The sequence below is a fragment of the Phascolarctos cinereus genome, unplaced genomic scaffold (assembly GCF_003287225.1).
Source record: "Phascolarctos cinereus isolate Bilbo 61053 unplaced genomic scaffold, phaCin_HiC Scaffold_5;HRSCAF=322, whole genome shotgun sequence".
Lineage (NCBI taxonomy): Eukaryota > Metazoa > Chordata > Mammalia > Diprotodontia > Phascolarctidae > Phascolarctos > Phascolarctos cinereus.
Window position 1 is genome coordinate 85,795,127 of NW_027555958.1, and position 15,835 is coordinate 85,810,961.

At 36.8% G+C, this 15,835-nt stretch overlaps 1 protein-coding gene across 1 annotated transcript in view; it reads left to right on the forward strand.

Moving 5' to 3' along the window:
- Positions 1 to 15,835, forward strand: part of PDE10A (phosphodiesterase 10A) — a 394,215-nt gene that overhangs the window by 134,854 nt on the left and 243,526 nt on the right. Inside the window, exon 2 of the mRNA XM_078155052.1 lies at positions 15,227 to 15,355. Coding sequence (XP_078011178.1) covers positions 15,227 to 15,355 — 129 coding nt within the window. The remainder of the gene's footprint in view (positions 1 to 15,226; positions 15,356 to 15,835) is intronic.

The following is a 15,835-nucleotide window of genomic DNA, read 5'->3' on the forward strand; positions in this document are numbered from 1 at the left end:
AGAGGTAGAATTTAGTTGCCATGTAGCGAATGTTGCATGTAGCATTGGACATTAAGAGTATTTTTGAGAAAATATTTTAATTATGTTAAATTCAACAATCATTTATTAAGCCCTTGCTGTGTGAGAACATTATGTTAAGCAGTAAGAGTAGATGCTAAGCTTAGATAAGATGTGGCTCCTACCCTTGGAGAACTTAATATTTTAGAAGTATGTGAGATTGTCTTAGAGTGGAAAGACTTGGAATCAGGAGAAGCTGAGGTTTTTCAGTCCTAGCTCTTTCATCACAGGCAAATCACTTAAACACGCTGAAGTTTCCTCTTCTTTAAATGGGGATATTGAAGAGTCTTTTGTGTATAAAAGTACTCAAGTATTTAAACTTGTTTTTCGCTATATCATAGGATGTTTTAGAGAGAAATCATGTTAGCTAAGGTAGCAAATATAAGATATTGCCAGACGATGGGCTGACTGAGGTGTTGGTTTTTATTTACTTGTTGATAAAGAGAAACTCTAGTCCAGGGGTGGGGAACCTGCGGCCCTAAGGCCATATATGGCCTTCTAGGTCCTTGGGTGCAGCCTTCTGAGTCCAAGTTTGACAGAACAAACCTTTTATTAAGGGGATTTGTTCTGTGCAGTTTGGATTCAGTCAAAGGGTCGCACATAAGGACCTAGAGGGCCACATGCGGCCTTGAGTCTGCAGGTTCCCCACCCCTGCTCCAGTCCGTCTTATCATTCAGGGGCTAAAATGATTTTCTTAGAAGAGTGTGAGGTCTTCATACTGCCTCTGCTCAATGAACTCCTGTGGCTCCTCCGTGTTACTCTAGGACCAAATATAAAATCCTTTGGTTGGCTTTGGAAGCCCTTCAGAGTGTGGCCCCTCAATACCTTTCCAGTCTTCTTGGACTCCCCTCTACATAACTCTGTGATCCAGTGACACAAGCCTCCTTGCCGTTCCCCACTCTACATCACTGGACTCCTTAGCCTGAAATCCACTCCCTCCTCACCTCTGCCTTCTAGCTTCCATTGCGTTTTTTCAAGGCAGCTCAAATCTTAGCATCTGCAAGGAGCCTTTCCTGGTATCCCCCTTTCCCTCTGAGATGTCTATTAATTCAGTCATGCTATCATGTTGTACACATAGTTTTAATATTCTCTTCCCCTTCTTTTAGGACATGAGTTCCTTCAGTGTAGGGACCATGTTTTTGCCCTCTTTGTGTCCCTAGGGCTTAGCATAGATTCTTGCTGGTGAAAAGGCCTTTAAACAGAGGAATACTGTATTAGGGCTGTGTGTAAGGACGGTTTTCCTAAAATGAGTATGAGACACATTGGATGTGGGGAAGGTTGGAGGTAGGAACTTTGGAGACAGTGACATTGGTTTAGAAATTACTGCAGTTATCCCGGAGGATACTGGAGTGACTATAGTTACCTCATAGGGTTTTTGTTTGCTTCTTTCAGCTAAATTATAAGATTCTTAGGGACCAGGACCATATCTTCCTTTTATTTTGCAACTCCCTGTGTTATGTAGTCAAGTGTTTTATACATAGTGGGGGCTCAGAATGTCAGCTGAAAGAACTGTTTGTTATTTCTTAGGCTTGCTTTGTTGATGGGCTGACAGCGAGAGAGGTGTGGAAAAAGTATGGGACTGGGAATGAAGAGAACCCATTCGTTGGAGGTTGTCAAAGGATAAGAATCCCTCCAGATATCTGCTAATATTGCTGATTGAGCCTTATTATATTAATGAATCTGTAAGTTCCATCAGTCATACCCGATTTTAGGAAGTTTCACATTATTTTCACTGGTTGATTTAGTACGCATGGTAGATGCGTATTTCTTGAACTAATTTAATGAAAAAGATTTTGTTTCAGAAGACACCCTGGGATGGAGCATCCCTGCTTTTACATCAGTGAACTTCTTTCCTGTCACCAAGTCTTGGAATGCTATGGTATGCAGCCCTGTCAGTCTTAGTTTTGTGGCTCTGAGAAACTGAGAACTCAATGACCTGGCAGTTCATAGCCTTTGGGCTTCATTCACATCCCAGGGGTTTTTCTTGACTCAGTTTGTGTTTCAGTTGGTACATCAGTGGTTTTTTACTTGGAAGACTTTGGCAGTTTGGTGAAACCTATGGATTCCTTCTGAAAATAATGTTTTTAAATGCATAAAATAAAATGCACATGACTACAAAAGGAAAACAATTATATTGTAGTCTTGCTACCAAAATATTTTAAACAGAAAGTTCATGGACCCCAGGTTAAGAACCTCTGGACTAGATGAACAGCCTCTTCAGAATTATCGTGAGTACCTCCCTTTACTACTTTGTTGTTTCTGAGATGTAGATAGTAAGCCTGTTCTTATATTCTCTGGTTAAAGAAAAAGAAGCAGCTTGACCATTCTTGATTCTTGGTATTTGGCAATTCCCTTTTTTTGAACTCAGCTGTATTCATTTCTGAAAATGCTTAACTGGATTAAGATAAAAAGTCTGACTCGAAAAGGATTCTAAAACTGTGTCTGTGGTTTTGAAATTGATGTTTCAAACAAGGAAACGATTGATTTAAGGGGATTATCATATAATCCAGATGAGGAAACATAAAAACATACTTTCACTGCCTTAAAAGTGACTAAAAAGATTGGTTATTGGGGTAGTACTATAATAAAATGGCTTTGAAGTAATCTGAGTATCTTTAGATTATTTTGCCACCATTCTTTCTATCTTCCAGGTTGTAAACTTGGTGTTATTTTCAACTGCTTCCTCCCACTTTGCCTCAGATATTCAGTTAATTACCAAATTTTGCCTTTCCATTTATACATCTCTCAATCTGACATCATCTCTTTGCTCACATATCTACTGTCTTAGTTCAGGTACTCATCAGCTCTCATCACTGTTATTACAAGAGCTTCCTAATCAGTTTCCTGGATGCAAATTTAGGGCATAAAATGGGGGTGGGGGAGGAAAAATCCCATAATATTCCTGTACTATTTCCCAAATTTGGAAAATCCTCAACTGTCTTAAGTTCTGAAATCTTCTCTTCATGTTTCATATTAAAGAAGACTGGTTAGATCTCCTTTGCAGCTTCCTCTTTCGAGTCTGTCTATATGAGAATATAAACTTACTTTTCTTAACTCTAGCTGACATGCTCTTGAAGCATTGACTTGTCAAAAGGTAGAGTTTATACTGATTCCTAACATGTCATTCCCCTCTTAGGGAAAAAGTAACAATGCTTTGACAACTCAATAAATGGAAATGTTAGTAAATGCTAATTCTTCAGGAATATTATGCTGGTATGGGGAGCAACTAGGTGATATAGTGGATAGAGCGCCAGGCCTGGAGTTAGGAAGACTCATCTGCCTGAGTTCAAATCTAAGCTCCAAAACTTACTGGCTGTGTGACCCTGGGCAAGTCACTTAACCCTGTGTGCTTCAGTTTTCTCATCTGTAAAATGACGTGGAGAAAGAAATGGCAGACTACTCCGGTATCATTGTCAAGAAAACCCCAAATGGGGCCACAAAGAGTCAGACATGACTGAAACAGCTAAACAACAACAACAACAACAGCAGCAGCAGCTGTTTTAATGGGTTGATGAGTAATTAAGGTAATGTGCCATGACACTACTTCCTTCTTGTTCTCCAGTCTCCTATGCTGGCTTATCATCCAGATCATACTCCCTAAGTGTAGAAATTTCCCAAAGAATATTTAGAGTGCCGTAAAGCTCACGAAAGAAATAATGAGCGTTGTGTTTACTGATTGGGATTTCATCTAAACTTTTATTTTGTATACCTACCTATTGCCTAGTTCTCTCCACCAGAACAAACTTTTCTACAAATATTATTTCTTTACAAGTTGTTTAAAGATAGTAAAACTTGCCTGTATTAATAGTTAATATTAAATCTGTCTTATGGAGATATATTATTAGGACTTTTACTGTTTGTTAAAAATAAAACCTTTTTCATTATGTAACATTTTAAATGTGTTCTTGGAATATACTGTACATTTCCAAACCCCCAGGTAAGGTGGTGCTTGGCTTTCAGTAGCCCAGAAAAGTTGAATTATCTGTCTCTAGATACACCGTATATATTGTAGCTAAAGTACAAAACAGTTTATTTCAGACTAGCCCACCATTCTTTACATCGAGTGCCTTCCCTTGGCCAATAACTACCATATGCTTGAGAACTTAAGAGGTCTCATCTTGGCCAACTTGATGATAATGATTATTAGTCACTTGACTAACATGAACACTTTCTAATATTCATCCAAATTTTTTCAGCCGACATCATGGTTTATCTCACTTCTGATTCCAACTTGTCTGAGGTCAAATACCTTAACCATAAAATGAGGATAAAATACCAGTAGTAGCTACTTTATAGAGTTGTATTACAGATCAAATGAGATAATGTATGTAAAGCACTTTGCAAAAAGTAATGTCACGACGTACTACTCTTTTCTTGTTCTCCTGCCTTTCTAACTACCCAATCTCAGTCTCCTTTGCTGGCTTCAGATCATACTCCCTAAGTGTAGATGTTTCCCAAAGCTTTGGCTCCCTACCCTTCTTTTTCTATCCTCTCCATGACCTCCTCAGCTGTCATGAGTTTAATTATCTCTATGCCAATGACTTCCATATGTATGTATGTATGTATGTATGTATGTATGTATGTATGTATGTATGCATGCAGCCCCAGTCTGTATCTTGAGCTTCAATCCTATATCACTCGCTGCCTAATGGGTTTTTCTAACTGGGTGTTCTAGAAGCATTTCAAATTCAAGATGGTCAAAACATGTCTTCCCTCAAAAAGCACCTCTTTTCAACTTCATTGTTTCTTTTGAATGCACCACCATTCTTTCCGTCTTCCAGGTTTGTAACCCATCATTTGTCTCGTCTTGCCTTTCTACCTCCATGCAATTTACCCTATTTTACAATTTTGCTCTATTCTGCCAGCTACAGTCTTAGTTTAGGCCCTCATCAGAGTTTCCTGATCCGTTACCCTGTCTCAAATCTCTCCCTTTTTGGTCTATCCTCCACACTGCTGCCAAAGTGATTTTCCTTTAGTGAAGATCTGACTATGTCACTCCTTTACTCAGTCAACAGCAGTGACCTATTAAACCTTTTCTGTTAAGTCTTCAAAGCCCTTCACGAAGTGGCCCCAGCTTATCTTCTTGGCTTTCTCTATTACCCCACCTTCTTTGCTCTGTGATCCAGACAAACTGGACTTCTTTCACTGAGGATGCTTTATTTCCTGTTTCTCGACCTTTGCCCTAGCCATCTCCTATGCCTAAAATGTACTTCTCATCTCCACTTCATTGAATTCAAGCACCATCTTCTACTTTTCTGATCTCTACTGCCAGTGCTTTCTTTCCTCTCAAACTATGTTGTATTTAATTACATTGCATTTATTTACATTTCCTTTGTATTTAGTCTGCATCTATCTCTTCATACATCTATTTATCTGTATATATTTATGTGTGTTTATGTGGACTTTTGGGACACACACATACTTGTATTTATTTATTCATATATACACACACACACATATATATATATATATACACGCATACATATATGCATATATTTATGTAACAAAAGTAAAATATATTTTGTTGGTAGAGATGACTTCATTCTTTGTATTTTTATCCCTAGCATCTGGCACGATACTGGTGCGTAGTAGATGATTATTAAATATTTTCTGATGGACTTTCCTTCCTTTTCAAAATGTTGGTCATTCATTTTTGTTTATATCATGACTATCTAGGCAACCTCAAAACTTAGTTTTATTAACCCTAATTATGTGGAAGTTCATAATACATTGCCATTCTGTAGAACATTTAGAGTTAGATACGAAAAAAGGATTGTGTAAGGTCCTGTTCCATTTAAAACAGTCAGATAGTCCTTTATTTTCCACGAAGCATTTCCTTTAAATAGATTTTTTTCGCTAAAAAGACAAGAGAATATGAAACTATCTTACTTCTTGCTGAAACCAAAGTTAGGTTTGTATAATTGCTTCATTTTTCTCTTTTAAACTGAATACAGTCAGTATGAGTGATTGAGAGAATGTGATCTAGTTTCCTTAAGGTTGTTTCTCAGGTATTCTAATGATTATTCCTTAAAAACAAACACCTTCATTTTATCACCGTAAGTAGCCTGTGTTTTTAGTCTCTTTCGACATTCAGTGAAACATTCATTGATATTCTTTTCATGTGTAATAAATTTTGTCTGTGTTTAGTTACCAAAACTAGCTGTAATAAATAAAATGTAAGAATTCAAGGGTGGTGGGAAGGGACTTCTCTGAAGCTGGGTACTGAGAGGGATCCTTCAGGCTATTGAATATGGTATAAGCAACAGAACATGTAGGTCAGAATCCTGGCAGGATATTAAATCAAGGTTCATTAAAAGACCATTTTCTAGGTCATGGGCAAGCCCCTTTTCCTAAGGAATGTATGTGGGTGGAAAGAAATAAGATTTTTTTCTGATATAAAATGTGTGCAGGAGGAAGGCATGATTTTTTTAAGACTTGGGTTCGTATTTTTCTTTTATCTTTCTTTTTTGCTCTTAAATCAAGGAAGGGTGAAAATAGTAAAATTAGATGGTTGTAGGGTTTGGCAAAGCAATATGAACCATTTCCCCTGTGGGTCTTTGGTATAAATTCAGAACCATTTTGTGACTATAAAAAGTCATTAACATCTGACATTTGGTAAACTCAGTTCACAGAATGTTACACACACCTACACACTCACAGATACTGAATGAATTTTGCCATTTTCAATAAAGAATTCAAAACTGAACAGATCTTGAAGATTAGTATGCAACTCTATAAACCAGAGCCATAACTAGACATGAAAAAGGAACTTTATCCCAGTGTGTTAACTGGAATGGGGAAAGAGCAGGGAGTATATCCTCTCTGCTGCTCCCCCCTCCCCCCCATCCCTGAATGAATCCTGGTTGTCTCTGATCTGTTACCTTACCATGAGATACTGTGAGGTTTCTCTGTTCCTTCCCCTCACCTTCATGATATTTCTGGCCCTTTCCCACCCCATTCCCATGTTCTTCAGTTCTTCTTGATATTTGGCTAATATTAGCCCTTATTTACCTTGTCTTCCACCTCTCTCCTCAGCCCACCTCCTAACAGGGCTTGTCCCAGTGCCTTCTGCATGACTACACCATATCTGCTTGTGTGTGGAGGTGGCATGGGGGGAGGGAAATGGGAAAGACAAACTTTTGTGAGTAAATCCTTCAATATTTAATAGTTTGCTTGAAAACTCATCCATTTTCACTTTTGGGAGATTATTTATGGTCCATGTAAGTTTTAATTTTCCTTCTTCTGAGATAGGAATCTTTATTTTCTTTCTTTCTTTCTTTCTTTCTTTCTTTCTTTCTTTCTTTCTTTCTTTCTTTCTTTCTTTCTTTTTGCTAATCTGAATATTTTATATTTTTGTCAGTTTTCATCTGTTTTGTTTAAGTTGCCAATTTTCTTGGCATCTAACTTAAAAAGATAGTTTCTAATAATTTTCTTCATTCATATGTAGCAATTTCATCTTTTTTTGGGATACTTTTTAAAAGTTTTCCTTTGCCATAAAAACCTATTTCCCTGAAGCTCTTTTAAAAAAAAATCTGGGTTTTGAAGTCAGTTTAGTGTTTTTTTCTTTCAATTTTATTCATCTCTTTTTTATTTTGAGAATTTATATTTTGGTGCTAATTTTTTTATTTTAGGTTTTGTTGGTTTTCTAGGGTTTTGTTGTTGTTGTGTCCAGTTTTGTGTCTTCTTCTTCATCATTGTGAATAAGAGGATTTAGAGGAAAAAAAAATCTTCTCAGGTCTGGCTTGGCTGCATTTCAAGAAGTTTTTTGTCTCGTCATTTTCTTCAATGAAATGTTCCTTTTTTTGTATTATTTGTTGACTTCAGGATTGTTATTAATCTCCAATTAATTTTAATTCTTCTCAATAAAGGAGTTTTATAAACTGTTTTTGTTGCATTGTCATCAGTAAGGGATGTGTTTATTATTCCTGCTTTTCTGCTCTTTTTGTGAGATTTTTATGTCCTAGTATATGATCATTTTTTGCAAAGATGTAATTTACATCTGAGCAATATTCTTATTCCTTTGTGTTCCCATTCAGAAATCACCAGTAATCATATTGTCTTTTCTAAAATTCTATTCAGGTTCTTCACATTATTGTGATGAGATCACCATTGAAAGAGGCATAATGGCTAGGAAACTGACTATAGATTAAATAAATTAAAATTGAATGGAAGAGACATAGAATATTTACTTAGGTTTTGAAATCTAATAAAACCTTTGCTTGTGTTTATAAACGTTTGTTGTAGCCTACAAAGCATGCTTAGTTTCATATTTCATTTTACTCATGTAAGTAGTAGAGTCCTCTTGACACCATTTCTGTGTTTCTGTGAAGTATCTGTTTCTATGAAATGTGAATAGAGTACAATAAAATTATATATTAAACTTAGGTCTTTTGAATGGTTTGGGATTTAAGTCTCTATAATGCCAAATGGAATTTGAAATATATTTTACCAAGAGGATGGTGAAGTCAGCATGTGACTCTATTAGGCATGATTAAATTAAAATTTTGATTGAGTTCTCCAGATTATCTGTGTGCCTTATGTAGAAAAGTTCGTCTAGATATGCCACAATGACAACCGGTGAAGTTTATTCTGTTTTCAGAGTAAGTACTATCTCTGACTTTTGTGTCCTAGCTCTGATTTCCAAAGTTGTTGAATCCTTTGTACTGGGTCATTAAACTATACAGAATAAGAAGTGGGTAATAATTCTGTTTCATATCATTTGGGAAGGAAAGCAGGATGCATACTGTAATTGTTGGCACTTTATACTGTCTTTTTAGCCAGTTTTCTTCCCTTTCTTTTTTTTTCCTGTCTTCCTCTTTTTTTCTCTCTGAGAATCTTATTTTTCTGTTATTTTCCCTCACTGTTAAAGATGTTCTTTTAATTTCATTTTCATTTTTAGCTACTTTGCTTCTCATTTCTTTGTTTTCTTTTTTCTTCCATGCCTTTTAAGTAGACATGTTGGTTCACATGTCCCTTTCTTTTGTGCCTTTCTCTCTATTTTGGGACCTTTTAATAATCCCAGCACATTGGTGCTTTTTAATCTTTTCCCCATTTCTGACTCCAGCTAAAACCAAAAGCATTGTGGACAGAAACTGATCAATATTCTAGTAAGTTGATTTCCCTTAAATGTATTATCATATGTAGGCACTTCTCTGACTAATGAGGAAGAAATCTGAACCAGAGAGTAGACCATAGAAGAGCAGCTGAGTACAGACCTTGCTTTACATAAATTTGCATTATGCAAATTTGACTTTACAATAAAGAAATCTGCATCCCCCCAAAATTACAAAAATTCCTTACACAAAGTAAAAGCTGTAGGATAAGACAGTGTCTGATGCAGACAGTATAAATGGTGGTGGTGGGAAGCCAAGGAGCATCTCTAAGCCATTTCCCACACGTCTGCAGACAATGAGTGATAACTGTGCCTCTTCCTGTGTTCAGTGGTAATCCTTATAGTTTCCTTATTGCTGGTGGCAAACATGCTCTTGAGGGGAAAAGTGAACTATCTTGTAAGTATAAGCCAATAAACTGGGAAATGGAAATGAAAATAATTAGAAAATATAAAGGAGGACAAAAATTGTTATCAATAGCATATGAACTTAATCTTGTAATGTTGTATGTAAACAACATAGTAAAGGAGCGTGTGAAGGGCAGTGCTTGCATGAAGTCAGCTTACCTGTTGAAACAAAGAGAAAGGACTGTTCTAGAGATGGAGAAACTATTTAACTATGAGAATAGGTGAGACCAGACACAGCAGAATATTCTTTTAAGCTTAATGACAATTAAAGCCCAGGCTCCAGGCCTCTTGGAAGATGTAGAGGCAAAGTACCCTGAAGGAATACAGGTATTTATAGGAAGCATTGATTGATTTGCATGATTTAAAAATCCTGCATGATTTCATAATGTGCAAGTGTCAAGAGAGGCTCCTAGTGTGGACATTGAAGCAGCAAAAAAGTTCTCAGAGTTTCTGTGAAAAATAATAGATGAAGGTCCGTCCTTGCTGGAGTAATCTACCTTCCCCCTAACATTACCTCATTATTACAACCTATGGGATTTCAAGATATGTTATTTACTAGCTATGTTTGCTCAGGCAATTGCAGCTTTGGGTACAGATAAGGACTTGGCATTGAGAGATTTCTGGAAGTCCTATAATATTTACCATGCAATCTGGAATGTTGCTACAACATGGGAAGATGTTACAGAAACATGTATGAACAGAGCTTGGGAAAAAGTGTGGCTACAGTTCATTCCTGATTTTCATGAATTTGATAGAGATAAAATGTTCAAAGAAGCAAGTAACTAGGTTGTAAAATTAGCACAAGAATTGGACCTAGAAGTGGATGAGAATGATGTGGAGAAGGTGATTGAGTATCATGGAGAACTGTTGAGAATGACAGTCTGATGAGCTGTTTCCCTCAAAGATTGCAGAAAAAGAAATGGAAGCTTCAGAACCTGAGGTCAAACCAAAAACGTTCACAGTGAAACAGTTGGCAGAAGCATTTCATCATTTGAGGGAATTTTTTGTTGTATTGAAAAGATGGATCCAAATACTTCAAGATTTTTAAAAGTTCAAAGACTGGTTAAGGATAATATTGCTTGCTATTGTCAGATATACAAAGAAAGAAAAAAGAGAGCCACTGTCAAAACATCTCTCGATAGCTTCATAGAAAAGTTGTGTAGCCAACCACCAGTGATAAAGACTAAGCCTAGTGGGTAGGGAAAGGGCAACCTCCTACGTACCTATGTGGACTTTACTGTATGGTGCTGTGCGTACTTTACCGTTAACTTTACCTTTCATTTCATAATTCTGTTTATTACCATACCATAGTATAGCGTTTAATATGTCTGTGTTAGTACATTTTGTGATTTACATAAAGGTATTACTTTGTGTATATCTTTGTTATATAGGCTAAGTGAAGTGGGTGAGTAGAGATGAATTCACATTATGAAAAAATCATTTTACATAGAGATCTGTAGAAGGGTCCACTTATGTAAAGCAAGAATTGTTTGTAGCAGGTTCTTCCTAGTTCCTTTTGTAGAGAATATCTCTGCTTCAGTAATTCATAGCAGAAGTAGTCAGATAACTTCTTCTTGTAGTTTTATTCTGAAGGGGAAATTGAGAAGGAATTTCTTAAAAGATAGTCTTAGACCACAGCAGTCTTATGACAAGAATAAAATTGTTCTAGGTTTACAAAATAAATATGTAATATTACATGTACTATAAATATATTATACGCATGTACATGTGTGTGTATATATAAAAGAAATGTATATTCTGTGTATTCAACTTTGAGAGATGATATTTTAGGAGATAATATATTCCTTCTGATGCTTATAAAATATGTTGCTAATGGAAAAGGAAAACAGTTTGCTAAAGTTATTCCAAAATCATATTTATCACATTAAAGTCCTAACACAATTTAAAAATCATCAGTTCTCCAATAAAATGTAAAAATCATTTTTAAAAAAGGGCCTCATGGAGGAACTGAAAAGCACAGGCAAGCTTTCTGGGTTACTGCTGGAATTAGCATCATTGGACCAAGGTTTGAATCCCATCTTTATGACTTATAACCTTTGTGATTTGTGCTAGATTACTTAAACTCTTTGGGTCTCAGTTTTCTTATAAATGTAAAATAAAGGGATTGGATTAGCTGATGTGAGGGTTCATCTAACACTGAATCTGTGAAAATGAATTTAATTGGAACTTGAAGGATATGTAAAAATAGAATAAAGAAGAAGCTATTTCACAATTGAGGAGAACAACGCAAGCAAAACAGGTTGTGAAGCTGAGCTTCTATATTCCTGAAATATTAAGGCGGACAATTTAATCAGCGCAGACTTCACATTCTGGAGAGTGGTTGGATAGGTAGGATGGGTGGAATTACATTTTAAAAAAGCCACTTTGAAAACAAGGCAGAGAATTAAAATTTCATATATTAGTTGGTCACTGAAGGGTTTTTTTTTTTTTGAGTAGCATAGTGGCATTCTTAAAGGTGGTAATACATTACGTACTCGGAATTGAAGAGGAGAAATGGGTGCCACGAAACCAGTTTGCAGTAGGAGTTTATGAAGAGTTGAGTGCCTAGGAATTGATAGGAAATATAAAAGAAGTATTTAAGAGGGGAGGTGATAGACAGGACTAACAGAATATCTTATATATAATAGGTCCTGAATATATTCTTTGTAGAATTGGATTGATGATAAAGGAGATGAAGGAGAGAAATAAGTGAAAGATTATTCTAAGTTTTAATTCTAGGTGACTAGGATAATGATGAGAACAGGGACGCCAGAAGGAAAAACTTAAGGATAGTGTGTCTAGTTTTGGACATGTTCAATTTGATGTTATTGTTGGAACATCCAATAGGCTATTGAAATATGGGTTTAAAATTTAGTGAAACGACAGAACAGGGGGTGCAGATTTGGGAGTCAACTGTATAAAGGTGATAGCCAAAGTTACAAAGATGCTAGGAATTGTCAGGGAGAAGGTGGAGAGAAAGGAGTAAAATATACACCAAATGGATGGTTTCTGATACAGTGTGAAAGGAGGAGGAAGCACTAGAAACAGAGGCGTTACCTTCAGAATGGTCTTCTGATGGTATAACCTCATAGAAAGGTAAAAGGGATGGGGAGGACAATTTCAGGGAGGAGGAATTCAACACTTTCAAATATAGCAGATGTGAAAATCAAAGGAAAACTTGAACTTCATTTTATAAGTTGTTATCGTAATGTAAAATATATTATCACTTTAACCATATTCTATATGTTTTGCCTCAAAGGAATAAAGCCTACTTTTTCAGGAGAATGGACTCACTTAATGAACTGATTGATTTCTGACTACTTGTAGAATTTCTCAAGTTGAATTTTATGCTATTGGGGCTTTTTTGTGTGTGGAATGAATATAAGATTCTCATTTGTCTGTTCCTTTGTATACCTATTGAGTAGATGGTTTTATTTATTTTTAATTTAATTTAACTTTTTTTTTAGGCAATTGGGGTTAAGTGACTTGCCCAGGGTCACACAGCTAGTGAGTGTCAAGTATTTGGTCTGAGGCCGGATGTGAACTCAGGTCCTCCTGACTTCAAGGCTGGTGCTCTATTCCACTGTGCCACCTAGCTGCCCTTGAGGAGATGGTTTTAAATAGACAGTTTAAGTGCCGGTTGTTTTGAGAGACATAGTTTGGGTTCACAATGCATTGATGAAGCTGAACAGTTACTACAGTTGTGGCTTCGGTCAGAATTAATTAACACTCTTGAATTGAAGTTTTCTGATTGTGAAAACATGCAGCCTACTCTCTTAAACTGTCAGGAAGCACGTCCTTTTGTTATTCCCTTGTTTTCTTACGATAAATAATTTGTTGTCTTTTTCATTTAACTGTCTTCTATAAGAGTAGTTACGTTGAAATAATTCACTGGGATTATAGAGTAGCAGCTGTGATGAACGGTTGTTATTGCTATGTTATATTATTCTTGCTGTGGTTGTGATTTTGTGAATATGGGGTTTTATATGCAGAATAACATTAAAATGCATAACTTTAGAACTTTGGAATTGATTGTGTGATATGGGGAGACACTGGCAGAGGACCACTCAGCATGGCGTGCCCACGTCAGAAAAGGTGCTGTGCTCTGTGAGCAAAGCAGAATTGAAATAGGTCAAAAGAAACGCAAGATACACAGATTGAGAGAATCCACCCCAAATGTGCACACAGAGTACTTGTGTCTGACCTGTGGTAGAACATTCTGAGCTCATATGGGTCTGACCAGCCACTGTTGGACACGCTGAAACTTGACTAGCATAGTGATGTCATTTTGCTCCTCTTTGAGAGCTAAAGACAGCAACCAACCAACATTAAAATGCACACCTTCCTTCTGCATAAGGAAACACATACAAACATATAAATTGTCAGTGCTTAAGAGAGAATTAATTGAGAAGTGATGTCGTCAGCAAGGGTTTTTTAGTGGCAGAGACGTGTAAACAACTGGTTGCCTATAAGACATATGCTGGGTAGGTACAAGGCATTCTGAGAGAGGAAGGCATTGGCAGCTGAAAGTCAGGGGGTAGGGGACTAGGAAAGATTTCTTGTAGTTGTAGGTGGGATTTGAGCTGAGTCTTGAAGGAAGTCAGGGCAAGTAAGGGGTGAAGGCAAGAAGGCAGAGCATTGCATGTATGGAGGTTGGCCAGTGTAAGGGCCTAGAGATAGGAGAAAGAGGTGACAGATGAAATGTCAGGTTTGAGGATCTGTATGTTGGCCATTGTTTCTGTAACACTATGGGTGCTGAAGAAGGTGAAGTGTCACAAGACCCTAACTGGTGAATTTCAGATTTGGAGTTGTGAGACCTGCCTTCATCTCTTGCCTCAAGCCCTAAATAGCTGGAGGATAATGGGCAAGCCACATTTTCTTTCAGAGCCTCTTTTTTCTTATCTAAAATTGCATAACAATAATTCTGTTTTGAATTTTGCAAACCTTTCAGCTAAGTGTTCCTTGTTAAGTATGCCTCAGTCAAAAAACTTGATTTTAGAACTTGAGAAATTCATGACCCTGAAGCCAAGCATTCTTATGGATGCTCAGATGGGATCTGAAATGAGCTGTAGACTGGTGATATTAATGGTCACTAGAAAGAGGAATTCTGTCTGATGAAGGAAGATGATAGGTGAACTATACTAGTTCAATGAGTATCATAGGTGGGCTTCATATAATGTCTACTACAATTGCTGAGTTTCCTCTTAACTTTGCGTGCTAAGTTATAGTCCTCAGATAGTGTGGTTTGAGAGCTATACATTTCCCCCGAAAGATTTAAAATGCTTCATAAGCATAAGTGATCTTTTTGTCACCAAGTCCCTTTGTTCTATATCCCATCTTCATGCCCTTTGCTCTATCTCTTTCCTATGCCTGGAATGTACTTTCCATTCCCCTCCACCTCTTAAAATTCTTGGCCTCTCTTCACTTAGCTGAAACTCCCTTTCCTGAGGGTAGTTTGGAACTAGGTTGTGAAATGTTGTTGAAGGTAGTATATGGGAAACTACCTGATAAAAACTCTGTGTGTGTGTGTGTGTGTGTGTGTGTTGTGTAATATGTTGCCATGGTGCTAGCAATACTCAGAGTATTCCTTAATCTTATCAAAGTAACAGTATAGATGTAAATCTCATTTTTTTTGTTTTTGCTTTTTTTCAGGTCTGACAGATGAAAAAGTGAAGGCCTATCTTTCTCTTCACCCCCAGGTACTCGATGAATTTGTTTCTGAAAGTGTAAGTGCCGAGACAGTTGAGAAATGGCTGAAGAGGAAAACCAACAAACCGGAAGGTAAGACTTGGCATAGATTGAATGAGAAATTATTCAAATAGAACAAACATTGGGTTTTTTGTTTATTTTTGTTTTGTTTTGCTCACATTGCAAAAGAAAAGACACCTCTAGTGCATATACTTAACATACGGCTTATACCACAAAATAAACCTACATATGCACAGGTAGTTTTGAACAACCACTTACACATCAAACCGGGATTACTTTTTCTTGAATGCAGCTGCTAAACTTAGAAAAAATTAGTTCAACAATGAAAGTATAGTGTGGCATAGTGGGAAAAGCACTGGATTTCAAGTTAGAAAAGTTGGGCTGAATCCTGACACTGCTGCTTACTGCCTTTCTGACACTGGGCAAACCAATTCACCTCTTGGGGCTCATTTTCCTTACACGTAAAATTACGGAATTCTATCTTTCTAGCTCTAAAGCCTGTAATTCTATTGTTATCACTTGTAAACTCTTGGGGACCTTAGTCTCAACTCA